The sequence below is a fragment of the Leopardus geoffroyi genome, chromosome C1 (assembly GCF_018350155.1).
Source record: "Leopardus geoffroyi isolate Oge1 chromosome C1, O.geoffroyi_Oge1_pat1.0, whole genome shotgun sequence".
NCBI classification, from domain to species: Eukaryota; Metazoa; Chordata; class Mammalia; order Carnivora; family Felidae; genus Leopardus; species Leopardus geoffroyi.
This window is the reverse complement of record NC_059328.1, coordinates 111,915,593-111,942,375: the sequence shown is the minus strand read 5'-3', so window position 1 is coordinate 111,942,375 and position 26,783 is coordinate 111,915,593. Positions and strand designations below refer to the sequence as shown.

At 57.4% G+C, this 26,783-nt stretch overlaps 1 protein-coding gene across 30 annotated transcripts in view; it reads right to left on the bottom strand.

Annotated features, from left to right (window-relative positions):
• BIN1 (bridging integrator 1) overlaps positions 1–26,783 on the bottom strand; it is a 55,872-nt gene that overhangs the window by 14,993 nt on the left and 14,096 nt on the right. For 15 of the 30 annotated variants that reach the window (XM_045479423.1, XM_045479427.1, XM_045479429.1 and 12 more), the window contains exons 2-8: positions 13,865–13,945; positions 7,408–7,462; positions 7,103–7,197; positions 6,634–6,729; positions 5,435–5,542; positions 4,473–4,565; positions 40–125 (exon numbers count right to left, since the gene is read on the bottom strand). In XM_045479423.1, coding sequence (XP_045335379.1) covers positions 40–125; positions 4,473–4,565; positions 5,435–5,542; positions 6,634–6,729; positions 7,103–7,197; positions 7,408–7,462; positions 13,865–13,945 — 614 coding nt within the window. Of the gene's footprint in view, positions 1–39; positions 126–4,472; positions 4,566–5,434; positions 5,543–6,633; positions 6,730–7,102; positions 7,198–7,407; positions 7,463–13,864; positions 13,946–19,397; positions 19,500–26,783 lie in introns of those variants that run through there. The other 15 variants (XM_045479426.1, XM_045479430.1, XM_045479432.1 and 12 more) reach the window with 3 other exon arrangements.

Below are 26,783 nucleotides of genomic sequence, written 5' to 3'. Positions count from 1 at the left end.
AGCGCCACCACCTCTGGGGACTCACCCCTGGGGACTCACCTGTTCCACAGGGACGGCAGCTCTTCCTGTAGGTCCACGTTCATCTCCTCAAACACCTTCTGGGCTTTGATGAGCTCCTCCTCTGCCTGAGGGGCAGGACCCGTCACTCCCCGCCCCTCCGCCAGGCCTCTGTCCCAGCCAGCTGGGACCGGGCCAGGCCCACCCGCCCCCCAAGACCTGCTTCTCCCAACCTCCCACCCCCGAGATCTGCTCCCCCAACCTCCTACCCACTCGCTCAGATCTGTTCCCCCAACCTCCCACCTCCCGAGACCTGCTCCCCCTAACCTCCCAGCCCCAAGATCTGCTCCCCCTAACCTCCCACCCCCGTGGTAAAAGGGACACCCCCACCCCACCACACCCCACCCCCCCCACCCCCGTCAGGCCAAGGTGGGCCAGGAGGGAGAGGAGGAATGAGCAGGGCACAACAAGAAGGTTCCAGACAAAGGGCCCAGAGGCTGGGGCACAGGAAGGTCACAGACCCAGCCCAGCAGGGACCCTGACCACTTACACGTGAACCCCTCTCAGACTAAGTGTCAGCCTGCTGCCCAGCTCCCTTGGCCTTGTCCTTGCTGTCCCTGCCTGAGTACCCCTTTCTCAGGGTAGGCTCCTACTCAGCCCCAGCCCCCAGCCTGCATTTCACCTCCCTGTAGGAGGTGGAAGCAGCATTTCCTCTGTGACCTGTCCCCACCACACAGAGCCCAGAGGCAGCTGCTCAGGCATCCAAGAAGGACAGAGGAAAGATGGGGGTGAGGGCAGGGCCAGGGGAGGAGGGAGCTAGGTTGCCTGGCAGGGCTCACCCCCAAAGCCCTCACCCTGGCAGGGCTAGCCCAGCGCCCTCCAGACCCGCTCACACCCACCAGGTGGCGCTAAGGCCCCATCACAGAGCCGAAGGCGGAAACTGGTGAGAGTGGCAGTGAGTCACAGACCCCAGGCAGAGAAGGGGCTCTGCTAGCTCATTGGGAGGACACTGCTGGAAACAGTGACTCAGGGGGTGACTTGGATTCAGAGTCTGAGTCACATCCCAGGAACGCAGCAGGCCCCTCCCCGGGGAACACTCCTCACCAGCAGCCTTACATTCTCAGGCCTCTGGCAAAGGCAGCCACCTGACCAGAGCGACAGACCAGAGCCACAAAGCACATGATTTCCGCAGCCCACCCAGCTGTCCCATACAGCTCCGGGCCCACTATCCCTGCTGTTCCCTGCCAGCCCAGCCTCGGGGATGGGCGTGAGGCTGGAGGAGTGAGGGACCACCCTGCTCCTGATGACAATTATCTTCAGGTTGCTGGAGCTTGCTAGAATAAGCTCCTTGCCTAACTGTTTAAAACCTAACTTAAAAATTAAAGGTGGAATAGGGAAAGAGAGAAAGAAAGAAAGAAAGAAAGAAAGAAAGAAGACAGACAGAAAGAGACAGAAAGACGAAAGAAAAAAAGAAAGAAAGAAAGAAAGAAAGAAAGGCAAAAGAAAGACAGAAAGACAGAAACACGAAAGAAAGAAAGAAAGAAAGAAAGAAAGAGAGGGAGAGAGAAAAAGAAAGAAAGAAAGATGAAAGAAAGACAAAAGAAAGACAGACCGAAAGAGACAGAAAGACAGAAAAACAAAAGAAAAGAAAGAAAGAAAGAAAGAAAGATGAAAGAAAGACAGAAAGAAAGACAGAAAGACAAAAGAAAGAAAGACAAAAGACAGAAAGAAAGACAGAAAGACAAAAGAAAGAAAGAAAGAAAAAAAGAAAGAAAGAAAGAAAGAGGGAGGGAGGGAGGGAGAGAGAGAGAGAAAGAAAGAAAGAAAGAAAGAAAGAAAGAAAGAAGGAAGAAAGAAAGAAAGGAAACAGAAACAAAGACAGAAAGACAAAAGACAGAAAGATGAAAGAAAGACAGAGACAGAAAGAAAAACAGAAAGACAAAAGACAGAAAGAAAGATGAAAGAAAGGACAGAAAGAAAGAGACAGAAAAACAAAAGACAGAGAAAGAAAGAAAGAAAGAAAGAAAGAAAGAAAGAAAGAAAGAAAGAAAAAGGAAGGAAGGAAGGAAGAAAAGAAAGAGAAAGAGAGAAAGAAAGGAAGTAAAGAAATGTCTGTCTGAGCATGCACGCCTCCGGCAGCTCTTGGAGAGGACCAGACCCAGCAGGCCCACCCTGCCGTACTCCACTGTAGGCTACTCAGGTAGGTACTGTGGGTCTGTAGAACCCACAGAATGAGTTCTGGCACTGTCACACACCCCTCCCACCCAACTGCCACGGGTCTGGCTGAAGACCCACGTTCCCCAGGAGCTCTGGCACAGCTCCCGTACCCCCAGAGACCACCTCTCCATGGCGATTCAGCCACTACCCCATGACACTGGTCCTGACTCCCCAGACGAACAGCGGTGACAATGACACTGAGGATGGCCTAGCAGCTCATTGCTGTAGGCCAAACTCTGTTCGCACGCCCAGCAATCCTGTGAAGAACAGGGTGGCTCCGTTTTAGCGTTCCTGGAAGTCAGGGCCTGTGTCTGTCATTCCCTTTGGGTCACATTCTTCATATTCTGGCTGTTTCTGAAGCACTGGAGGGGGCAGGGGGCCGGGGGAGAGCTTTCCGTTGCTGGAGAGATCTTGAAGGCCCGGTGGCTTGGCTACACACCAACGGACACGTGGAACAGATGGAAACAGGCCCGCTCACCATGCCACGGGGCACTGGGGTCCCGCAGGCAGGTTTTAGGGGACTGTGGCCAGTGCGGAGAGCAGCTCAGAACTGGCCCAGGGAATATGTGGCACTGGTCAGCTTAAAGAACACAGCCTCACCAGGTCACACTATCTCCCCAAAGTCAAGTCAGCCAGCAGGGCAGCCCCGGGACCACAGTACCCCAGCTCACAGCCAGACAGCTGCCCGTGGGAACTCAGAAGACTCCCCAGCTTCCAGCCAGGCGTGAGGCAGGGTGGGGGCAGAAAGAGGATCTGCTTAAATAAAAATTGGGTCCAAATGGGAAAGCCAATCGGGCTGAAAGGCCAAACATCTGCAGTCCAACATCCAAAGATGAGATCATATGCCTTAGCCTCCCTAGTGGCTCCCCTGAGGCAGGCGGATGGGGCCCTCCCAGCAGGATCCCCTACCCACACCCCACCCGGGAGCTCAAAAGCAGCCACAGGCACCACCCCAAGCTCCACAGTCTCCCAGAGGCAACAAAAATCTTCACCTGGTCTCCCGCCAAACCCATCTCAGGGAAAATTATGCAGAAAGCCTGGGTCTGGGTCAGTGGCCCCAACCCCCTCCAGTCAGAAGTCCTGAACTCTACAAGCAGGGATGGTGCCCCAGCCTCTAGCTCCTCCTTCACCTCCTGAGGGCCATCTCCCCCAGACTTTGGAGATCCAGGGTCAAGCCACCCTCAGGGTAGGGCTGTCAACAACTCAGTGCCTCCAAAGTCACCCCATAACTCTAGTCTAAAAGAAATCAGGCAGCAGGTCAGATAAGAAATTGGGCCGCGAGCCCATGCTGAGCCCAGAATCCTCCACATCACAAGCGTTCAACACGTGCAGGTTGAAGATGATGAAATCAGGAGGTGGCCCAGAAAAAATGGGGCCACTGCCCAAAGAGAAACCCAACCTGCTGGGCCAGGGCTCTGTTGCCCAACCCCACCTCAGGACCATGAAGGGGTGCTGGAGTCCTGCCAGTTTCCCTGGAGAGAAACCATGAGGCCACCTCTCCCAGGGTGTATCTAGCCGTCCCTGGCCACACTGCGCTCACCAGGCACCCAGTCCATCCCAAGGGCAGAGGTCTGCGAAGAGCGAAGTGTTACCAGGGTATTAAGATCAGTCAGGAGTTCTGTACAAAGGCCTCCTCCGAGAAGCCCTCCAGAACCACTGTGGTGCACAGTTTGCCCTTCGAGAAACTCCCAAAGAGCCAACCCTCCAGGCCCCAGGTCTCAGATCCCAAACACACTTGCAGAGCCTTCCCAAGGTTTCCCCTCTAGGGGCACCATGAGGGCCCACAGTTCCCAAGGGTCCCTTCGAGCTGGAGATTTCGCCTCTCTGGGCAGGTGTGTCTCCTCAGTAAATTCTGGATAACCTCACAACTTTTACTAGGCTTGAAGGACAACACATGTCCGGACAGGAGCCCTCAGAGAGGGCAAATGGCTCGGAGGCTTTCCTGCATTCCCAGAGGCTAGGATTTCATAGATTCTCAGGACTACCAGAGACCCAGGCATGAAGCAACAGACTGGGGTCCACCCCAGGTTAACCGGAGCCCCAGGCCCCTCTGAATCGCCCACATTTGACCTCAGGTCTCCTCTGAAGCAGGAGCTCTCCCAGCAGAGGCATTTGAAAACAGCCCTGCCCCACACCAACCCAGGAAAGAGACTGAGCCCTCCCCCCGCGCCGGGCAGTGCAAGACGGGCGTCCAGCGCCAAGGACAGGACAACAGACCAGAAGGCGCCAGCACGTGCAAGGTTAGAAGCCAGTGTCACCTGATTTCGGAGCAGGTTAGTTTGAGCTACGAGATGAGCCTGCAGTTTGCCTTGGCACCACTGGGGGGCGGCTTTCTCAAGCAGCGAGACAGGCTGGGGGTGGGGAAGGGAGGTCAAGGCGAAGGAGAGTGGAGAAACAGGAGGGAGATGGGGAGAGAGAAACAGAGACACAGATATTAAACACCAAGTCCAAACGTCCCAAACACAGTGACAGACAAGCTGGCCGCCCCTCCAGGGGGCCAGCCCCCCAGCAGGTAAAAGCCCCTCAAGGTCAAGAGAATTAAGGGGAGCCCCAGGCAAGGGGCAGAGAAGGGAGTGCAAAGCAAACTGTGCAAGCAAACTTGCACTCCAACTGCAAAGCAAAATGTGAGAATCGTTAGCAGGGGCAGAGGGGCTCAGCAAGCTTGGTCCTGCTCCGGGGGGGGGTGGGCTGGGGAGGGGAGGGGGGGGAGGGGGACCCACCCTCGGCCCCTCACTTGTGGACAGTGTGGCCAGCCCAAGCCCTGTGCCCCCAGGCTTGTTCCAGCTGAGATAGGGTCACATCGGATCCCATGACAGAATTCCACTCAGAGCACGCCAGGTCGGGCAGGGCCGTTCCACTGAAACCCAAGCCAGGCCTGTTCTCATCCTGGAAAGTGGCCTCAGAGTGGGGTGGAGGAACCAAGGGCCAGAGCAAGCACCAGAGGATGGGCAGGAAGTGGGCCCTCACCCAAGTGCCCACAAGGGCCTTTCACTCGCCGCCGTGGGTCCAGCACCATCCTCCACCCGCCTCTGCTACCTGGGACTAGTCACCTGCTATAAAGCCATCTGCAAGCGGGACTGATGGTTCCTGCCCCTGGGGAGCAGAGACAGTCAACAGTGCAAAGGGGTGCAGGGAGGGCAGCACAGAGGAAGGCCCCTCCAAGGGACGTGGGTACCCAGCCTGAAAACTCTCCCCTGCAGCCCTGCCCTCCAGCCCTTACCTTGGCAATTTTGGTTTCATCCTTCTTTTTGGCGGTTTGGAGGGACTCGTAATGGTGCCGGGCGCTGTCATAGTCCACCAATTTCCGCCCTCGCTTGGCAATGCGTGACTGGAGGACAGACGGGGTGGGGGAGCGGTGCTGAACAGGGCCTCACCCATGCTGAGATGCTGACCAGGCTGGGCCCAAAGAAACTGGGGGAAGACGAAGGGCCCAGGGCAGTCGACCCCGGGCTCAAGAAGGGCATCTCATACATGCTTGAAACACGTACTCCAACATTTCTGGTGGCAAAGAGCTCACAACTTCAAGGCAGTCCCTGCCCTCTGGGGTCCTTTCTCATACAGAGGCCAAACCATGTCCTTCAATATCCACCCGTTGTTGTCAGTACCCTCCAGCCAGTACTGTGGGACAAGCTTCCACCCTGGCCTGGCCCTCAGCTCCTTAAAGACGCCTCCTGGACCCCAGGCTTCTCTTCTCCCAGGCCACCACCACTAGCCTCCCTTCCATACTCTTCATAAGGCCTCTTCAGGAGCCTGAGCCATCTGCATTGGGCAGCCATGGGGGCCAGCATGGAACCTGACCCCCCGGGGATCAGGTCTAGCACAGCAGTCAGCATCTGGGCTCAACATCTCTGCTTCCACCTCTGAAGCATCTGGGGCCCATTGGCCTCAGTGGGGACCCTGGCACACTGACAGTTCCCAGTACTTGGGGGCCGGCTCTTAGAACACACACAATAACACATATACACCCAGATAAGAGGAAATACACACAACAATACATACATTCCCTTCTAAGCACACATAGGCTAATGCAGGACACCTATAGGCACACAGGCCCAGGCCTTACATGCCCTCAATACACCTTATACAGCCCTATAGTCGTTCCACAGTGACATGGCCACACACGCATACATGCACCACGGGGTCTCTTCGCCTAGTCCGGAGACCCAAAGATTCAGGGCCCAAAAGCTGTCAGATCTGAAAGGGCCCAGGGCTGGGGGCTGGTGGGCTGGCCTCAGAGGGAGCAGCCCTGGAGGGATGAATTGCTGGGTGAGGGAGATGCCTGCCTTCGGGGCATGGCCACCTCAGTGCCTGAGCGGGGCCGGAGGCTGACCCTTCCCCCCACCCCTTTGTCCCCTCTCCCGCTCCCCTGCACAGGCTACCAGGCCAGAACAGGACCGATCTATAGAGAGTGCCTCTCACCTTGATGTCAGGGAACTGGCCCAGGTATGTGTCCATGGTCAGCAGTGCCTGGTCCACCAGCTTCTGGTGATAATCCAGCCAGAGGAGGTCATTGTTCTGAAGGACGTAAGAGTCCCTGAGTATACGGCAGGGTGAGCTGGGCCGCACCCAGTCCCCCACCCTCTCCTCCCAGCGACCTGGGGTCAGCTTCAGCCCTATCACTTCACAGCTCAGAGGCTTCTCAGAAGCTTGGGTTCCTTGGGTGTGGAATGGGTGTACTATAAAATCACTCCTGCCCTGTAGCCTCTCATGGGGCAACTCTAAGGGAACGGATAAGCCCAGGGTCAGGGAGCCGAGGTGATTTGCCCAAGGGCACATGGCATGTGGATGCCTGAAAACCAGAAGGGCTTGTCCCCGCGGGCGAGGAACGGTCTGGGAGCTGAGACGAGGGCCTTCCGGGAAGGACTGAGGCCACCTGCCTCACGCTCACCTCAGCTATCTTGTTTGCTTCATCCCTGCCAGGCCAGTCGGGCTCGTACACCTCCTGCAGACATTCGTTCAGTTTCTTGGAGGCCTCGTGCATGGCTGTGGGGCAGAAGGGCCATGCTGCAGCCAGGCTCCAAAGGCCCTGGAGGTGTGTGGGTCCCCACTACCAGCCCTTACCCCTCCACCACAAACCCTGCTCCCCTTCCCAGCTCTGCACCCATCAGCAGCACGTGGCAAAGGTCCTTCAGTGTCCCATGAAGCCCCCCTCCCCAGGCCGGGTGTGCCCCAGGAGCCCCACCTGCCCCTTACCTTTGACGGAGGCCAGGTAGGTCCGGAGATCCTTCTGCAGTCGAGTGCCCTCGGTCTGCAAAGAGAATGACAAGGACAGCATGAGGGCCTGGGGCACACCCCGTACCTGTCCCCGTCCTTCCTGCACCCCAGCGTGGACAAATGCAGGCTGCTCCTGACAGCTGCCACAGATCAGCTGTCCTCATCAGGGCACCAGCGGGATGACAGGAGACGAGACATGCGGAACAGCCCCCGAGCACAACGCAGCCTGGAGCACCACTCAGAGCACCGCAGCTATTGCCTCTCTGGCGACAGAATGTACTGGGCCTCCAGCGTTCCTCAGCACCACCCCTTTGGGGCCCTGACCCCAAAGGATATCTGTCCTGAGCCCGTCAGCTCCTGCCTCTTGCAGGGACTCTTCAGAGCCCTGTAAGGAAGGCAGGAAAATGGAGACCCCTCCACCCTGAATAAGACATGGGGCACCGGCTGAGTGGCACACACATACAATGGGGTCGGCGGCCCCCAGGCATGCTCTCACACGACCGGGGACCAGGTGACCACTGAGCACAGAACACAGGAGTGGAACACCCAGCACCTTGTCCTGAAAGCTCAGGCCAGCAGGCTCCCACTGCATCATGCCAGAGACAGAGGATGGCACTGGAAGGGGTGGGCAGGTGGAAGGGAATGGCTTAGCCAGGCTTCAGAGAAGTGTGGGGTCGTGCCCGGGACTCTCAGGACACTGGCCCAGCCAAGAGGGAGGAGGCAGGAGGTAGGAAAAGGCTGGCCAGGGGACTGGGCCAGGCAGGGAAGACCCTGAGCTGGGAAGGCAGCCCCAGCAGCTTCCTGAGGCAGCAGGACCGGCACAGAGGATGGCCCCTGGGCAAAGCCTCCAGTCCCTCTGGATTATCAATACCACACAAGGCAGGAGCAGGAAAGCGGAGTCCCAGGGGAGAGAGGGGGCCAACAGGCTGAGGCAACAGGTGACGTACGAGACCACCAACAGTGAGATACTGAAGTGTCCAGAGGCCATGTGTAAAGTGGGAGAGCGCACACACAGGCTTTAGAGTTATGAAGGCCCAAGTCAGGCCCTTACTAGACATGTAGCCTCAAGCAAGTTACCGAACCTCTCTGAGCCTCGGTCTCCTCATCTGCCAGCTGGGGTGACCAAGCCCGCCTGGCAGACCACAAGCTCACATGTGCTCAGGGAACAGCGTAAGTGAGCCAGGGCAGGCCCCTAGCTTCAGGAGATGGGCTTTATGCGGACAATGGTGATGCTGAGCAGGGGGGAAGCTTGAGGAGGGCAGGGCCTCTGGAGAGCCAAAGGTGGCAGTGCCAGAAGCTGACTTCTGCGGGGGAGGAGCACCGTCCTGGTGCCTCCCTGCCCTCCCTGCTCACGTGTCAGCAACACCCCTGGATCCCCCTGCCCTGGTGGAGGGCGAGATAGACACGGACCCGGCAAGCAGCCACAGCCCTACTCCTGGCCTGCCTGGCGCTTCTGCAGATGACAGGTGGTGTCTACTCCAGCTGAGGGCAAGCAGGGACACAACCAACCTCCTAGGCTCACCCAGGCACCCTCAAACCTCTCCTGTCCCCACCCCCCAAACAGACCCTCCCTCCTCACAGCCAGGGCCTCCTCTTCCTCCCGCAGTGTCCCCAGAGCATCACGCACCAGCTGGTTCTTTCCCTGCACCGTCTTCTTGGTATCATTTGTCCCCACCTGACTGACGAGGAAGCTGAGTGGTTCAGTGGCTTGCCCGGTGTTCACGGACTGGAAGACCCTGTGAGGACCCCCACAGCCTGGACACTCGGGCCCCACCCGCAGCTGCCTACTTATTACAATTAATGCTTCCAGAAAACAGCAGAGGCGTCATGCAGGAAGGGTTTCAGGGCAGTGCATAAGATGTACAGTTAGGGAAGAAAAAAAAAAACCCTCTCCAAAATTCCTTCAGTCCCCCCAGAGTAGCCTATAGAACCGTGGCCACACCTAATTCTGAGAACTTTAGAGTTTGAGGCTTGTTAATTAGAGATCAAAGGAGGCCAGACCACAGGATCCAAAGCTCTCTGGAATTCTATCTCGGGCCAGATGTGGACCGTGTGGGACCGGGAATGAAGAAGGGCCATTCCCACTCTTGACGCTTTGGTGGCTGAGGTGAGGATTCCAGTGTGTTCATGATGTGATGCCACTGCATTCATCTGAACTGGCAGAATCTTCCAGACTCAGCTTTTCTTCCTGCCAAGCTCCGTCATCCCACTCCCCTCCCCAGCATCATACACATCACCCCGAGGAAGGGGTCTCCGTGGGGTGGCTTGCCGTGCTTGCCCGGGCCTCAGGCCGTACCAGGGCTCCTTGTGTTTCCCAAACAAGGCCTCGCTGTGAGCAGGCACACTGGGCACAGATGTGCAAGGGGCCGCCCAGAGCTCTGCCTCGCATGTGCCAGCCGCAGCTGGGCCCCTAAGCCACTCTCCCCAGTCAGTCCCCGGGACCAGACACAGCCCTCCCCCATGCAGGCCAGCGCTCAGGCCAACACAGAACCTGTGTGTTTGCTTCCAAACTGGTTCCCTCACCCCCCCACCCCCCAATAGAGCATCCAAGAAACAACTCTCTGGAGGTTCCCAGGGCTCTAACACCCCTTGCAGAGCAGCTGGGGGAAGAATAAAGCTCAAAAGCACAGTCCCTCCAGCCTGGCTCTGCGGGCTCTGGACTCAGAGGATTCTGGAAGGACACAACTACCCAGTACCAAAACCCAGGGCAGTTGCACGGGGGGGTGGCTTGGCCAGCACCCCATATCCCTGCTAGACCTCCCTTCAAAGGATGCTCCCTGCCTTCCCTGACATCAGCCCCGACCGGTGGTCTGAAGACCTAAGCTCCTATCTTCCCAGGGAGTGCAGGGGGCTCCCACATGGACCCTCTCTGGCTCCGGCTGACTCTTGCTGCTTGCAGTCAGTTTCAGAGGATCATCACTCAATAACCAGAGATGCCCTCTCTGAGCCGAGCAGGCCCTAAGAACGAGAAGGAATCAGGCCTGTGCCCCCTCGGCGAGAAAAGCAAACAGCAGCAATGAGCCCTGGGGTGCAAGCTACAGGTGGCCCCAGGACAAAGAGCATGGCCCACCCAGAGGACCCAGGATGGCTTCCAGAAAGGCCTGAGCTGGACCTGAGCTGCGGGGAGGTAGTGGAGGAGGTGAATGGGCCCTTTGGGGTTCCCCAGTGCAGGGACAGAGGGCAGAAGGGCTAGACTGGCACTAAGTGGGGCCAGGAAGGGCTCTGATGTGCCCCTGTGAGAGCCGGCGACAGCCAGGTGACCTACACCCTCACCTAGGGCACCCAGAGGGAGGGGTAGGAGATTTGCTGCCTTGAAACCCATATTCCCAGCCATCCTAGTCCCCGACTAGCGCTGGGCCCACTCTGCTTGGTATTCCCAGATAAAGAGCAGGAGAACACTCAGCTTCCAGACTTTCCATACTCAGCCTCCACCCTGCCTTTCCTGGGGTCACTCAAGCCCAGGGCCCCAGTTACCCCCACACACCATTCAAATCCAGAACTGCATGGCTGCCTTAAACCCCAAGAGAGGGTCACCCCAAGCTTCAAATGAGACCTCAAATCCACCCTCTCCTGCTCGGCCCCTGAAAAGCCAGCCACCCTCCCCAATCTGAGGACAGACAGAGCCCCAGCTCAAGTGACCACTCCATGCCCGCCACCCGCACTGGCTATCTTTAACTCTGGCCTCACTGCCTGGTCCCTGAGCCCAAGGATCACTGAGTGACTCCCTGTCCAGAGCTGGGGCCCAGAGAGGGTGACTGTGAGGGACGAAAGTGGAAAGCAATGCTGCGGTCATAGCACTGGGGCCAGACCACAGGGAAACCTCAGATCCCAAACCTGTGCTTTTTCTCCTTCCACCAGACAGCCCAGCCTGCTCTGAGGCAGCCCCATCACCCCCTTCCCAGCTCAGGAGCCCTAACCCTTCTCTCCAGCCCAGCCAGCTGTCCTCAGGCCTGGGACTCAGCTCCAGAAGGGGTGCCTGAGAGTGGACAGATCTGGACACCACACCACTGTGTGCCCTTGGAAGAGTCACTTAACCCCTCTGAGCTTCAAGTACCCATCTGTAAAAATGGAGAATATCAGCATCCGCCTCAAGAATGCAAGGTTATCGGGGCGCCTGGGTGGCGCAGTCGGTTAAGCGTCCGACTTCAGCCAGGTCACGATCTCGCGGTCCGGGAGTTCGATCTCCGCCTCGGGCTCTGGGCTGATGGCTCAGAGCCTGGAGCCTGTTTCCGATTCTGTGTCTCCCTCTCTCTCTGCCCCTCCCCCGTTCATGCTCTGTCTCTCTCTGTTCCAAAAAAAAATAAATAAACGTTGAAAAAAAAAAAATTAAAAAAAAAAAAAAAAAAAGAATGCAAGGTTATCAGCCAGGTCACGATCTCGCGGTCCATGAGTTCGAGCCCCGCGTCGGGCTCTGGGCTGATGGCTCAGAGCCTGGAGCCTGTTTCCGATTCTGTGTCTCCCTCTCTCTCTGCCCCTCCCCCGTTCATGCTCTGTCTCTCTCTGTCCCAAAAATAAAATTAAAAAAATAAATAAATAAATAAATAAATAAACGTTGGAAAAAAAAAAGAATGCAAGGTTAGTGTCTGTAAAATACAACCAGTACCTAGTCTATAGTCAAGAATGCAAGGTTAATGTCTAGTGCCTAGTCTATAGTAGGTACTCTAGCAACACTGATTCCCCCAAGGGCTTTCAGAGCATCCCACAACCTGAGGAAGCCAGCTGAGTAGGGGACAGACCCCTGGAGCTTTCAGGTGACAGAATCAGAAGCAAAGACTTCAGGGTTCTTAGCCAAGCCTCCATTTTGCAGGTGAGAGAACTGAGGCCCAAGGAGCAGGGGCTCACCCAGGGCCACATGGCTCTGTCATGGCACCTACTGGGGCCTTGAAACACTTCCCATTAGCGGCCTGGGGGACAATCAGCCATGAGGGCTCCTATCCCTGCCTAAGGAACCTTTCAACAGAGCTCCTCTGGCAGGCAAGGATAAACGGAAAGTCCTGGGGACTTTCCAAGCTGCTCTCTGCAACCCCCTCTCCCACCATGCCCCCAGCCCTCTCCCAGCATCCTCCCTGGGACTCTCCCAGCATGTCCCCAGCCCTCTCCCAGCATGCCCCCGGCCCTCTCCCAGCATGCTCCCTGGGACTCTCTTAGCATGCCCCCAACTCTGACCCAGCATGCCTCCAGACCCTCTCCCAACATGTTCCCCAACCTCTCCCAGCTGCTTTCTGACCTTCTCCTTAGCTGCTCTTTAACTCTCCCAGTATGCTCCTTGACCCTCCCCTGTCACCCCAGACATCTCCCAGCATGGTCCCCAGCCCCCAGCCAGTGAATTGTCAAAGTTCTCCAAAGAGGACCCCCTCCCCCAGGTTGCATTCCAGCTGCAGAGGCATTGGTGGGCACCTTCAGTGCTTTCAGTGGCCTCAGACATGAACAAGGAGGAGGAAGAAGACTGGTCTGGGCCTATTTGGCCCCTTTCCCAGGACAGCTTAGGCCCTAACCCCGCCCCCATGCCGATTCTCACTCCTTGTGGCCTCTCCTGGCCTCCACCCCCATCTGTCACTCACTGAGCCTGGCCTGCAGAAGCCATGGGGCCACGGCCCAGTTCTCCCTCACTTCCTACTACCTCAGCCCTTCCCCAGGAGGGGAGAGTCACCAAGGTCATCTCATTCCCCACTTCTATGTCCTCAGACACAGCCACAGAAGTGGCTTATTCTAGACTCAGCAGATTCATGTGAGGAAAGTTTCAGGGACGTCCCAGTTGAGGCATTCAGGATCCTTCAGTCAAGAAGATACAAGAAGTCCTCTCTTGTATCGAACCACTGCCCCCAGGCTGCCAATGTGATTAAGCCCCTTCTGTCACTGGTCTCTGACCTATGCAAAGGGACCTGATAACAGTGCCACTATAGTCTTTGGGACCAAACAAGTATGGATCTAAATCCACTCCCAAAACAAGATGGTCTTGGACAAATTACCCAGCTTCTCTGAGCCTTTCTGCTTCATCTATAAAAAGGGAACGGTGACACCGGATACCTTACAGGGATGTTGGGAGGCACACCGGGCCATGCTTAGCAGCTGCTCACACCAGATCCTGTCTGCTCTGCTCCCACAGTACACTCTGCAAATGCCACTCTCCTCCCAAGAAGCTTCTTCAGCTCCCACTTGCCTCGACGTTCAAGGTTTTCTAGAGTGTGGCCAAAACCCCTTGCCTGCTCCCACCTGAACGCCACCCCCCTCCCCCAGGCCTCCTTCTTCTCTCCCGTGGACTATGCCCAGAACCACTGCTCCCTCCTCCAGGAAGTCCTCTGTAACCTCATCAGCCCGCACGGGCCCCTGCTCCACGCTCTCTTACTCCATAAATTCAGCTCTTGACATTTTCTACCTGGAAGCCACAATTCCATTTTGCACAAGCTCCCTAAGGCCAAAGGCCACCCACACTTACCAGCTGTTTGTTGAAATTCTGGACACACTGTTCAAACTGCTCATCCTTTGTCTCGTCCGCCTTCCCTAGTTTCTGGAGGACCTGCCAAGGCAGACAGAGAAGGGAGTGTTACCATGAGAAAGTGAGTGCAAAACCAAGAGTGCCCGATCGCCAATACCACAGACAGCCCCCCCACCCCGACCAGAGTCTTAGAGGCCCGCCGCCAGTATCACCCAGCCCAGGGCACTAGGACCATCAGAAGGTCTCATGGCTGCTGGGATCCCCAAAGGCAACCCTGAGTCCATCAAGTCTTGAGACCTCCCCATCCTCTATCCAGGGCTCGCCCATTGGCCAAAAGGATGAACTTAGGTCAGGTTTGCTGTAGTGACTGAAACCAGGAGGAGGGGAGCTCCAAAGGCAGCTTGTGGGGTCAGGGCCCCCTCCTTGCTGATCTCACACTGCGACCCTGGGGGCTCCGCCCCAACCCTGGCAGCTAAAATGTGAGCTGAGCACAAGAGGGGCCAGGTAAGGGCAGCCCCACTTCCCCCACATGACTCCATTTCCTGGGCTGAGAGTTTGTGAATACCAGAGGGAGGAGCAGAACAGCCCCAGGACAAGGAAGGCAGCAAAAGGGTGGCTGGGGGTCAGGCTCTTTGTGTCCCAATCTGACTAGACTTTCAGATGTGACCTGCCCCAGCCACCCTGCTCCCTTCTCTAGAGCCCAGCAGGCCGTGCCAGGCCCACTGCTGGCACCCACACTCACACTCACACACATGCATTCACACACACACACACACACACACACACACACACACACACACAGGCTTGCAGCCACCCGCTCTACTCCCAGCTAGACATCTCAGAGGTGGAGTCTCCCCGTGGTGAGTCACACTGTGCTTTCTCAGCTGTGTGGGGGGAGCCGAGATGGATGGGTTAGGGCAGAGAGACCCAAGGCCAGAAGCGGGGGAAAGACCTAAAGAGAGAGGAGCAGGAGCCAGAGAGGAAATATGATGAGAGAGATAGGGAGGTGGAAGCTAGGAGGGGTGAAGGCAACAGGGGAGGAGAGGGCCGGGAAAGAGACGGATGAAAGATGGGTGCCGAAAGGGGAAGCTATGGCAGAGACAAGGTGGGTTTATGGGAAGACAGGGAAGGCAGAGAACCCCCCCCCCCGCCACTTACAGCACCCCCACAGGAAACAGGAGGACCCTGCTGAGACATTCAGCAGAGGCAGTGGCCACAACCCCACAAGAATGAGAAGGAAAGGTAGCAGTGGGTGGGGGTGGCAGGTAGAGGGAGAAAAGGTGGCCTGAACCAAGGGAGGCCCTATCCCAGAACAGAGTCCGGACCTTCCCAGCCCTGACTGGACCTGGGATGGCCCGTGTTGTCCTGCTGCACCCTGTCCAGCTGGTTCGGGGACCACGGCAAGGTCTGTCAGCTCTCAGACCCACTCTCCGCGTGGAGAACGTTTAGCCATCTCGTCAAGTGCCTGCTATGTACAACAGCCATGGGCATCTCTGCTGGGGCAGCAGACATCAATCAGACATGGATCCAGCCAGACAGAGGGAAGCACATGGGACTGTGGGAGCCAGGGGTAGGGATCCCACGCAGCCTCAGCAATCAGGGAAGACTTCCTGGGGGAAGTGGCAGCTCAGACGGCCGGGGAGAGCGTGCAGCAAAGCGAGGAGACCAGAGAGATGAGGAACATTACCAGGAAATTCAGAATAGCTCAAGGTGACCAGAAGTCACAGAGAATGCTGGGGGAGGATGTGGGCAGTGGGAGGAGCAGGGTGGGCATGGGAGGGCGGCCCACCAACAACTTTGTGCTATAATGGTCACAACACGGTTTACCAGGTCAGGGCAGCTGCAGGCTGATATTGAGGTGAGAGGAAAAGAGCAAAACTAAACCCCCGTGAGCAAGAAACTTGGCACTTCCCGCCGTCCACGGGCTCCCCCACTCCTCCCTTGGCAGCAATACCCAGCTGGTCCTGGGGAAACAGGGCGGAGCTGTGGAGGCACCTGGCCTGCTCTGCACTGAGCCTGAGTAGGTGACTCACCCCCTATCAGACACCAGCCCCTTGGCCCCACCACCTCCAAAGACAGAAACGGAACACCAGGTGGGAAAGAACTTCCAGAAGTCAAGAGAGGCCACAAGAGACAGTAAGAGGCTCCCAGGGAACAGGGTCCAGGCCTGGTTGGCCCTCGAGACAGGAAGACTGGGAAGGTGGCCCTGTCCACCCCCCTGTCTCCCTTCTCCCCAAGGAGATGTACTCTGTCAGCAAAAGGTCCCCAGTGCCCATCCTGCCACCAGAGCTCCTGAGGGCTCCAAGCCCCCAGATCTGCACAGACACGCACACGCGGCCCCACTTCCCCAACTGGCAATGCACTCCACCCAGACGGCTCCCCACCAGGGACACCTGCAGGCCTGAGGACGGCCAGCCACAGTGAGCTATGCCAGGCAGTGAGAAGACCGTTTAGAAAAGGCACTTCCTCTCTGAACTTCAAGTGAGTTGTCTGATGAATAAACAGAACACCAGCACCCACCTTAAGGCTCATATCTATAAAACATGTGTCTGTACCTGGCATACTCGAGTAACAACAATCTCCTAAAAGGCCTTCAGAGCAACCTTCACACAATTGGGGGCCAAGCCTAACACCTACCAACCCCCACACTGGGCCCAGACTGGTAGCATCCCAAGACACGAGACATAATTCAGGTGCACACACACTAAACATACATGCATGCACACACAGTAAACTCCTATCCACCCTTCAAAACTTTGCTCGTATGATACCTCTGCAAAGCTGCCCCTGCCCTCTCTCTCCCCAACAACACTCTGTACCACTGAAGGCCTGGGACCCACCCTCCTCACTGCTGTGGGATGTGCCCAAGTGTCTGCCTCTGGCTCTCTGCCCCAGCCATGCAAACAGTCTGAGGTCAGAGACAGTGTCCAGCCTTTTACATGTTCCCAGTTCCTGCAAAGGGCTGGGCACAGGGCAGACGCACAACTTGTTCTTGGTGCCTGCTGGCTAATCTAAGCCATGACCTTCAACAGAACATCCCATCTCTCAGGCTAAGTATCCTCTTATGCAAAATGGGAGGGTTGCATACAGAAAGTACTCAGCCAAACACACAGACAGAAAGCTGACTGTGAAAGGTCAACATTAGGATGAGGGTTAGGATTGGCACTCACATGACCTGAGGACCAGTCTTGGATAACCTAGGCCCACTCCAGCGGGTCCCAAGCCTGAAGGGGCCGTGTGCAGGGGAGTGACCAGCTCGGGAAGGTGGGGTAGGCTCCTGGCTCCATGTGACCTCAGGCTAACTGCTTAACCTGTCCACACCACGAACGGTAACCACAACCTGTCCACACTGTGAACGGTAACCACGGCATGGCTGCAGGGCTGTGTTTCAGGAAAACGCCCAGTGAGTGAATGCTGGCCTTGGCCTCGTTAATCCCCCCCCTGCACCTACCCCATTTTATAGGTGACAGAAGGTCACACAGCGTGGGTTCCCGCTCTCAAGGTGCTGCTGGTGTGGCTACTAGAGGGAAAAGCAAGCCAAGCACTGCCTGCCTCGGAGCAAGGACAAAGGCAAAATTCGGTCCGGTAAAAATCCCACAGCTTCCTGCTACCAGCTTCCTTTTTTCCAACCTCTGTAACGGAACTCCTGCCATGGCCCAGCCGCTGGCTAACAGACCTATGCTGGGGAGCCCAGACCACGACCCACCCCCTCCCTGCCACCTGAAGCTGTTCTGCCATGCTGTCCCCATCCCCAGGGGAGGCCTCAGGGCTGCTCTCTCCAGCCCCCTTCATTAGGGCCTTCATTAGGACACACATGCACACACTCAGCCCTCTGCTCACCAGGAGGCAAGCCGTGGCCAAGGCCACAGGCCTTAGGGACACAGGTGCTCCGCCCATTCAATACACGATTAGTGGGGCCTCCCTGTGCCCAGCTCACACACAGACTACTGAGAGTGGCTGGGGGACTCTGAGCATCCAGAGGGGCCTGGCCCCCAGGGGCCCAGAGAATGCAGGACAATGAAGATGGCCTTATAGGATGAGCAGGAGGTGGGCACAGAGGCAGGATTCCCATGGTCTGTCCAGGGTTATGTAGGGGGAGAGCCCCAGACACACCAGTGTCACACTTATGCTCTTGTCACATGTGTCTCCCTTTGTAATAAACACAGAGAGCCTTTCTCACGATGGGGCAGAGGACAGGTGCACAGACCCTGCCACACCTTGGTGTTAGCCCGGGGGAGGGAGGGAGGGCAGTTCAGCAGCCCGGAAAGCCTCATCAGTGCCACTGTTTCTTCTCAACACATCCTCAGCCCAGCCCAAGAGCAGTGGAGCTGACGTCCTCAGAAGGGACAGTCCAGGGCAGGGTGGAGAGGAGCAGCTGGTGGCAGAAACAAACCTCCTTGCGACAACATCCACACACAGTTCGGCCTCACTGAGCCTGCGCTGTGAACCGAGGCCAGCAGCCCCTCCCTGCGCAGGGCAGGAGGCTCACCAGGGCTCAGGGGGAGCTTCGGAGGAGGGAGGGGCCCCTTCCCAGCCTCTCTGCTGTGGCCTTTCTCACAGCCCAGAGCACCCCGCTCCCACTGCCCGGTATGGGGAGTCCTGTCAAACCTTCACCTCTCCTCCTGGAGCCTCCTGGGGACAGGCACATGTGCCTCTACACAGCCATGCTTGCGTGACCACCAAACCCAGAGGAACAGGAAGGTCCCCCCAGGGCCAGTCTTGTTTGAACTAGGAGCAGTTCATCACTGACTGTTCACCAGGCACTGAGTAAAGCACTTTACAGATACCAAATGCTCCTTCCTGTAGGTAAGAGTCTTCACTGCCATGTGACGAGGTGGCAGGTGAGCGTGGATAAATCAGGCCCTGTAGTCTAAGGTCTGACAGCCAGGAGCAAGCTCGGAGCTGCTCTGCCGCTCCTAACCTCTGAAACTGGAGAAGGGGAACCCAGTAGACCCCACCCAGCACACGATACTCCAGCCCCGCAGATACAGTGTGGATAAGAGGTCTGCAGGCACTCACCCACTGGGCTACAGCGGGTGGCCCTGCTTGGAGCCCTGAATCCGGGACAACACCCTATGGGGAGGAGGGGGGGACTCTAATGTCTCCTTCCTCCAGACAGGGGCTGGCTTCCCCTGCACTGCGGGGACACATGCTCACATCTGAATGGCATGGCAGATGGCAGGAGTAAGTGCTTTCTAGAACCCAAGGCTGGGGAGAAGAGCCAAGTCCAGGGCCCCAGGAGGGAAGCCCAAAGGGAGGCAAGGTCCATGTTCCCAATCAGCCCTGGTCCCCAGGCTCTGGGCCAAGCAGGAAAGCCGGGGGCTCCTCCAGCAGCTACGGCACCCCTTGTCATGGCTACTGCAAAGGCGTCTCACACAGCCAGCTGAGATGGGGACCCACCCATACTTCACCCAGAGCGTCCCCCAAACCCCAACCCCCCCACACACACTCACAACACGAGAGGTAGTGGGGAGACTCATCCAGCTCCCCTGCAAGAACCCACCACCCAGCTGAGACCCTGTCAGGCCTTCACCTTCCTCATCATCTCCTCCCGGCACCTGCCCGGTTGCTGCCTCTGTCAGGGTCGGCGGAGAAGTGAGCTGCACCAGGGGGGCTGAGCACTGCCACCTCACAGCTTCCTCCCAGGAGAGCTTGCGGTCAGGGGACCACAGTGACAGGATGCGAGTCTTTGCACCTCACACACAGGTTCCCAAACAGGCAGGACAGGCAGACAGACAGACAGATTGGCAGGCAGAAAGAAGGCCAGGTTTTCCCACAGGTCGCTCAGCACACACAACTGGGCTCTGTTCTGAGGGAGACACCTCAAGGGGGGAAAGGCCAGAGCTGCCCCCTCCCCCAGGGTAGACATGCCAATCTGGCATATTCTGCCCACTCTGCCCATGGGCCTCCGGGTTTCTGGCTCACCGCCCCCCCACCCCCAACACCTTGGGGCTTTCTTTCTGTGATGGGGCCTGGATGCCTCCTTCTCCACCCTCTCTCCCACACACAGCTGGGGTGGGCCAGGCTAGGGAGCTGCACAGCTGGCCTTCCGGTCCCCTGTGCTGATGCTGTGAGCCCTTAGACCCGTGTGATGGGCTCTGACACTAGTGGCCTGAACCTGTCCCCATGCTTGTCTCAGACCCTCCAGCAACCCAGGAGCTGGGCGGGACCCCAGCAGCACCCACAAGAGAGAAAGGAAGGAGAGGACAGAGGTAGGCCCCCAAGCCCAGCACTCACTGCCACCTGCATATGCCCCTAAAGCCCACCATTTCTCCAAGGAGCCTAGCTGTCTTCAGGGGGAGGTGTGTTCATTGCTATTGAGTATCCTTCCTCCTGAGTATGTCACTTAATCTTTAGGCCATGTCCTGAGCTGCACACTCGTACCCCCAAATTAGAGATAAGAAAAGTAAGGCTGAGACATTAAGTAATTTGGCTGGCCACCCAGGACTCTGTGGCTTTGCTGTGGCTGTAAACAAGCATGGCTCAGATCTCATCTGCTGTGGCAAATGAACTAGACCTCTGGGCCCATCACTGCGCTCCAGCCAAGGCCACACCACCCATGGGCCTACTCTAGCCAGTGACTGAGTGTGCTGGGGTTGCAGAGACAATGGGCCCCTCCAACAGGTGAGTCTGGCCCAGGGATGCCCCACCAGCCTTGCTGAACCCTTCCCAGCGCTGTGCTGCAGGCTGAGCTCCTTCTTTGGCCTCTTCTTCTAACGTGGCCATAAGGCACTCCCACTTAATGAGAAAGAAGACAGAAGGACAGAGTGCTGAGGTGGCCTGTGGCCTGGCCAAGGCTAGACCCAAGTGCTCCTGACTCCTGGGTCCTTTCCATGGGGTGCCACCCCTGAAGTGTGGCTCTTGACCCTGGGCACAAGGAAATAGCTCCATCTTCTCATGTAGCATCCAGCCCCAGCAAAGTCTGCCCCTCCCTCCAGGGAGCCTCACGAGCTCCCTGACGAGCAGTCAGGTGGCTCTGCCTTCAGAGCAAGCAGGAACACTTCCCCCAGAGGCTGGTGGTCTCCCAGTGACTAGTCTGACATGGTTAGCAGCCTCAGAGCTCCTGCTGTGCCTTAGGGTTAGGCAGGGACCAAGAGGAAAGGGATAGAAGGAGGGGCCTGACCTCTCTTGGAAGGAGTTGGGCCCCACTCCAGCCCAGCTGTGGCCAGCAGGAGGGAGAAGCCACTCAGGCCCCTGCCTGGGAGCAGAGCCCAGGGTCCCACAAAGCAAGTCCAGAACACGCGGCAGAGTTGCCCTGGCCAGTGAAACTCCTAGGCCCTCCTGCAGAGCCAGGCTGGCCGCACATCAGGCTTTCCCTTACAACTTCCCGGAGGCTCCAAGACTTTTTAAGAAAGATAAATGTGGAAACACTGGCCTTGGGCAAGAGCCAAGAACAGCATTCCATCTCCAGGAGGCAAGAATGCTCCCTGGCACTCAGGCCCCCCACGCAGCACCCGTGTGCACACTCACAGGCTCCCATGCACAGGCGGCAGGCACACCCAGCACCCACACGTTCACCTGCTGATGCTCACCCCCATGTCTGTGCATACACACTCGCACACACTTCCTGATGGGGCTCCCTCCCACGGCCCTTTGGTCACCCCCCAGCATGGTGGGAAGGCAGCGGGAACCACAAGGAGGCCACAGAGCCAGGCAAGAAGCAGAGCTGAGGCCAGGAGACACTGTGCAAGGAGAACCCAGAATGAGGAAGGGGAACTGGAGAGAAAACCAGAGAAAGGGAAACCGACAGTAGCTGAGGGTGGCAAGATGGGCTCCAGGCCAGGAACGGGCCTGGCAGCCCCAGGCAGGTGGGTCTCAGGGACGAGAGGGAGCCTCTAGACTCCAGCTCCCTCTCTCTACCCCCAAACACACACACACACACACGCATGCACGCACACACGCACACACACATGTACACGTTGCAGCCCCCAAAAGACAAGCCCGGCCAGGGGCCTGCGTCCCTTCTCTTGGTCTCTCTACACCGCTGTCCTAGGACCTCCATTTCCCCAGGATGGCTGCAAGGTGGTAGCAGGAGAGACTGGCTCTGAGGACAGGCGTCTCACATCCTGCCTTCCTCCCAGGGGGAAAAATGCTGTCGGCTCACCTCACATTCTGAAGGGCTCCCCTCCCCAGCCGGGATCCTGGCAGGCTCCAGCCGAGGGCACCGCAACCACCCCTCCTTCTAAGCTCCACAAAGATCACATTGCAAAGCATGACCCCAGGGTGCAGGGTCCAAGGACCCCCCCTTGAGAGAAGCCCACCACCCTAACCCCCGCTTTCAGCTGGGCTCAGATCAGCAGGACATCCTGAGGTGGGGGCTATTGTCCCATTTTATAGATGAAGAAACTGAGGTTCAGAGAGATCCCCCCAAACCTGATGGTTTTCCAAAGCCCAGACTGCACTTGTCATTCTCAAGTGGGAGGCACCCAGATGCCCGGCAGTAACAGGGAGCACGTGCAGGGTTTACTGCAAAAGATTCATCCTGCTGCTGCATCCTTGCCGCCTTCCAGAGATGTAACTGGTAACGGAAGCACTTTTGTGACATAACCAACATAGACAGATTGCGTAGCAGAATGCAAAGCTGTCGAGACTTTTGCAAGGAAATACAACACTAGAAAAATGTTTCCAGGTTCCTCCTGGCCAACCTGACCAAGGCTGGGCTGCACCCGCCCACCCCTCCCCCATCCCAGAAAGCTCCTTGCCTCACGCCCACAGGTCCTGGTGTTTTGGAAGTCACTGGCCCCTGACACCAGGCCACAAAGACTCATCATCCTTTTCTGTGGGCCCCTGGCTGAGGAAGTCAACTGGCCTTGCTTGGGAGACGGTCAGTCTAAAATCATCTCCTTCCTCTTTCAGCAATTTTCCCTTTCCCTTACGAACACTGGTGAGAGTAAAGAGTGATGTTTGGTTTTCTTTTTTACGTCCTTAACTGGATACATAAAAAACTCGGCCCGCTAACTCTATCGGCCCCACCACACTGCCTTGAGATCTGATTGGTTGGTCAAAAGCCAGAATGCACAGAGTCCTGAGGACGTGGTCCATCCTGGGGCTGGAGGCCTAACCCCTGAGACGGCAGGGAGCCTGGAGGGGGTGTCTCCTACTCCTCCACACCCATCTGTCCAGGTGGACCGGAAGGCCCTCACCCCAGGCAACTGTGGGCCAGAATGCCCCTCCCCCTCTCCCTTCTCCCCTCCCCTCCCAGAGGACCTGAAATTCCAGCCTGTTCAGCAGATAAGCCTGTGGCCAGCAGCCAGGGTAGGGCCACCCAGAGCCCAGAGGAAGCTAGGGTGGGCTGGGGTAGGGAGATGGGAACAGCCCAGAACAGAGCACAGGGGAGCAGAGGCAGCAGAAGCCCATGTTCGGAGGGGGAAGAGGTCGGGTAGAGCCCGGAAGGGCCCAGCTGAGCTTGCCAGAGTGGAGGTGGAAACCACAAATCAGCAGCAGTCACTCAGCCAAGGCATCCAAGAGGCTTACAAGTGTTCTCTGAATCCTGTGAGAAGAGGGAGGTGTTCCACAGGGGAGGAAACTGAGGCTCAAAGCCCGTGATCTCAGGGCTAAGATAGAAAAGTCAGCCAAGAGGAGGTCTAGGCCAAAAGAAGCACTACAGCCCCAAGGGGGCCAGAGGGGCCCAGGCTTGGGACGACTCCCCTCCCCTCAGGGGTCACCCACCAGGCGGAGCCCATCCCTAGTCAACAGCAGAAGGAGGCTTCCACAGTGGGTCGGAGGGCTTCTGGAAGGGCTAGAACCACCCAGACCAAGGCTGGCCACCCCCTTCCACAATCAGAAGCCACCCAACTATCCAGACCTCCCCACACAGCACTCCACCTCACCCAGGCCACATTCCCATGGGAGAAAGGAACTTTTCACCAACTTTTCCAGGACAGCCCAAGCTGCTCCCTCCTCAAGGGCTCTCACTTGATTTTGACCCTCCCAGACTTTCCACAGTGAGGAGTCCCTACCCCATTGACTCTGGGACTTGGCCCCCTGGGTTGGGGCTCATCTTGGACACCCTCCCCCAGCCTGCCTGGCTCTGTTCTGCAGGGGGCAAAGCAAAGTCCCTGAGCCAACACTCCAAAGAGGAGGCATGTCTGGTGGTAATACAAGAGTCTCTGAGCAAAAACACAGCAATGCACAGAAAGAGTGAGGCCAGAGAAGTGCTGTTCTTAGGAAGCAGCTCGGGGAAGTGACACCTGAGACCTGATGAAGGGGAGAGAACTTGCCAAGCAGAGGGCAAGCAAGTGCAAAGGCCCTGAGGTGGGAAGAGCAAGGCCAGAGCAAGAAACCAAGGCACTGCTTTAAAATCTCTCCGGGGTCACACAGCCAGCCAGCAGGGTGGCTGGGATCCAAACCCCAAGCCTGCCTCCAGAGGCCATTGCTCTAACCACTGCACACACGGCCTTAGCAGCCAGGGCCAGACCACAGGGCCTTAGCTGCAGGCTCCTGGAAGATTCTGGCTTTGACGCTCTCCATGGAATAGGAAGCCCGGGGAGCTGTGATCTGACTCACAGAGCAGGGAGCCCATTTCAAAGGTGTCTGCAGTGACCCAGGTAGAGCCAAAGCTGGTTTGGCAAGAGCAGGAAATGGTGAGAAGTGGCCGAATGTGGGGTGACTAAGAGAAGTGAAGAAGACTCCAGGGCTTGAGTGACAAGAGGGAAGGAGCTGTCATCACTGGACATGGTGAGTCTGAGATGCCCAGAGATGTCAAGGAGGGAGGTGGGGACACAACAGCCAGGAAGCCCAGGGCAGCCAGGGCAGACCCCACATCAGGCTTCTGCACTCATTCCCTGCCCACCTCCCCGCTCCGTCACTCCTACTCCGGAGGGCCAGCTCAGAGTGTCTGTCTGGTCTGGAGAGCTGCCAAGGGGAGGGAGAGAGGGAGGAGCATCTCCGGCTAAGGACCTCTTCCATGGGGAGAGGACTCAGGGCAGAAGGTTCAGGGAGCAGGCCCAGGCTGTGAAACCCTACGTAGGGAGTACACCTTTCTAAGCCCTGAGCCCCATCAGTAAAATGGAGCCAAGACCTCTCCCTCATGGGAAGATTAAGGATGCGGTATGCTTGAGTAGGTGACTTCCTTTCTGTCCCCTTCCCCTCATCTTAACCTGGGACTCCTCACACCCAGGCCAGAAAGTTCAGGCGGCCTCTCCCACCTCGGCCCCACCCCGCCCTCCCACCCTCAGCCCACACATGACTTTCCCGGTGCCTGCCGCCCAGCGCACCTGTTCCCCATGACTCACGCAGGCTTACGCACGACGCTCCTGGTGGACAGCAAATACCAATCCACCCCACCTCCCCCCAGCAGCACCCTCCGCCCCCCAGCTCTGCTAGGATCCTGCAAGCCACCCCCTTACCCTGGCCCCCTCTGGTGGTAAGAGGGTAAAATGGTAAAGGCCCCAAGGAAACCGAACAGCAGCTAAGAGTACTGGCCTCTTGTGACCAGCGGCAGCCCCCATGAGCAGCCCTGATGCACCTTGACTTTGCTGGCCCCGAGCCTGGGATGCAGCCCACCCCAGGAAGAGGTCCAGAGAAGGCTCACAGCCAGGGCATGTGAGTGACACAGGGCCGCCTGCTGGCCTCCTGTCATTCTGGGTGGGGCCTGCAGAGGACAGGAACGACCCCACCCTTGGCCCAGCACCCCACACCACCTGTTCAGAGATGTCAGCACAACCACCCCCAGAGCCACCACCCCGCCCCACCTGTCCCCTCCATGCAAGTGTGGGTGCTATTCTCAGCCCCAGGCTCTAGGACACTGGCCACCAACAGAGGGGGTGGAATCTGTCCCTCCAGTGCACGGCCTCCCACAAACCCCTCATCACCTGCTTGTTTAGCTCGGTGGGGGAACAGCCTGTGCAAAAAAAGCCCACAGCTCAGCACAGCATGAAGCCAGGGCCGGGGGAAGGGAGGATAAAGTCCCTGCCAGTACCCACCTGCATCAGGGCCAAGCAAAGGCCAGCCCTGGGGCCCCCAAATCTCCATCAGGAAACCCTACTTCCTTACTGATACCAGCCCATGCTGCTATTTCACATCACGTCCTCCAGGCAGCCTTCCCTGACTCCACCTCCGCCACAGAGGCTCACTTGCCCCACTGGATGTCCTTAGCCCTTTACTTACATCTATTCCTATCAGAGAAGTTCAACCTAAGTACGCAAACAGGTCATTCATTTATTTCACCAGTTGGAATGCTCTGTGTCCACATCTGTGAAACTGTAACTATTAAATAGTACCTACCAGCGCCTGGGGGGCTCAGTTGGTTGAGTGTCCGACTTCAGCTCAGGTCATGATCTCATGGTTCATGAGTTCAAGCCCCCTATCAGTCTCTCTGCTGTGAGCACAGAGCCTGCTTTGGATCCTCTGCCCCTTCTCTCCCTGCACCTCCCCCGCTCATCCCCTCTCTCTCTCTCTCTCACTCAAAAATAAATACTTAAAAAATAAATAAATAGCACCTAAAGGAGACAAGATAGTGGTATTTTTTTCAAACACATTATTGCTACTATTTTGGCTACTGTTGTTATTTTTGTTATTCAAGGGAGTGGATGCCTGGAATCACCTTTAAATAGCTCCCACCCAGTCCAGCCACCAAAGTGCTGACAAGCACCCCTGGCCCAGTAGTCAGGGGTAGGGGGGCCCTCACCCCAGCCTCTGTGCTTACTCCCAGGCCCTCATCTGCCTGGAAGCTCCCCTGCCACAGCCCTGAACCATCCACAAGTCCCCGGTACCCATGAGGGCACCACACGGACCCCCAACTTCACAGTTGGGAATCAAGGGGTGGGGACTGGCTGGTTCATGGTTCCCCAGAGGAGCAAGTCTAGTTCGGCTGCATTCCACCAGTGGAGGCAGGAGAAGTGGGAACGGACTAGAGGGGAGGGAGGGGCTGACCACCAGGTAATCTGGTCAAGGGTGAAGCCTGGGGTGGGAGAAGAAA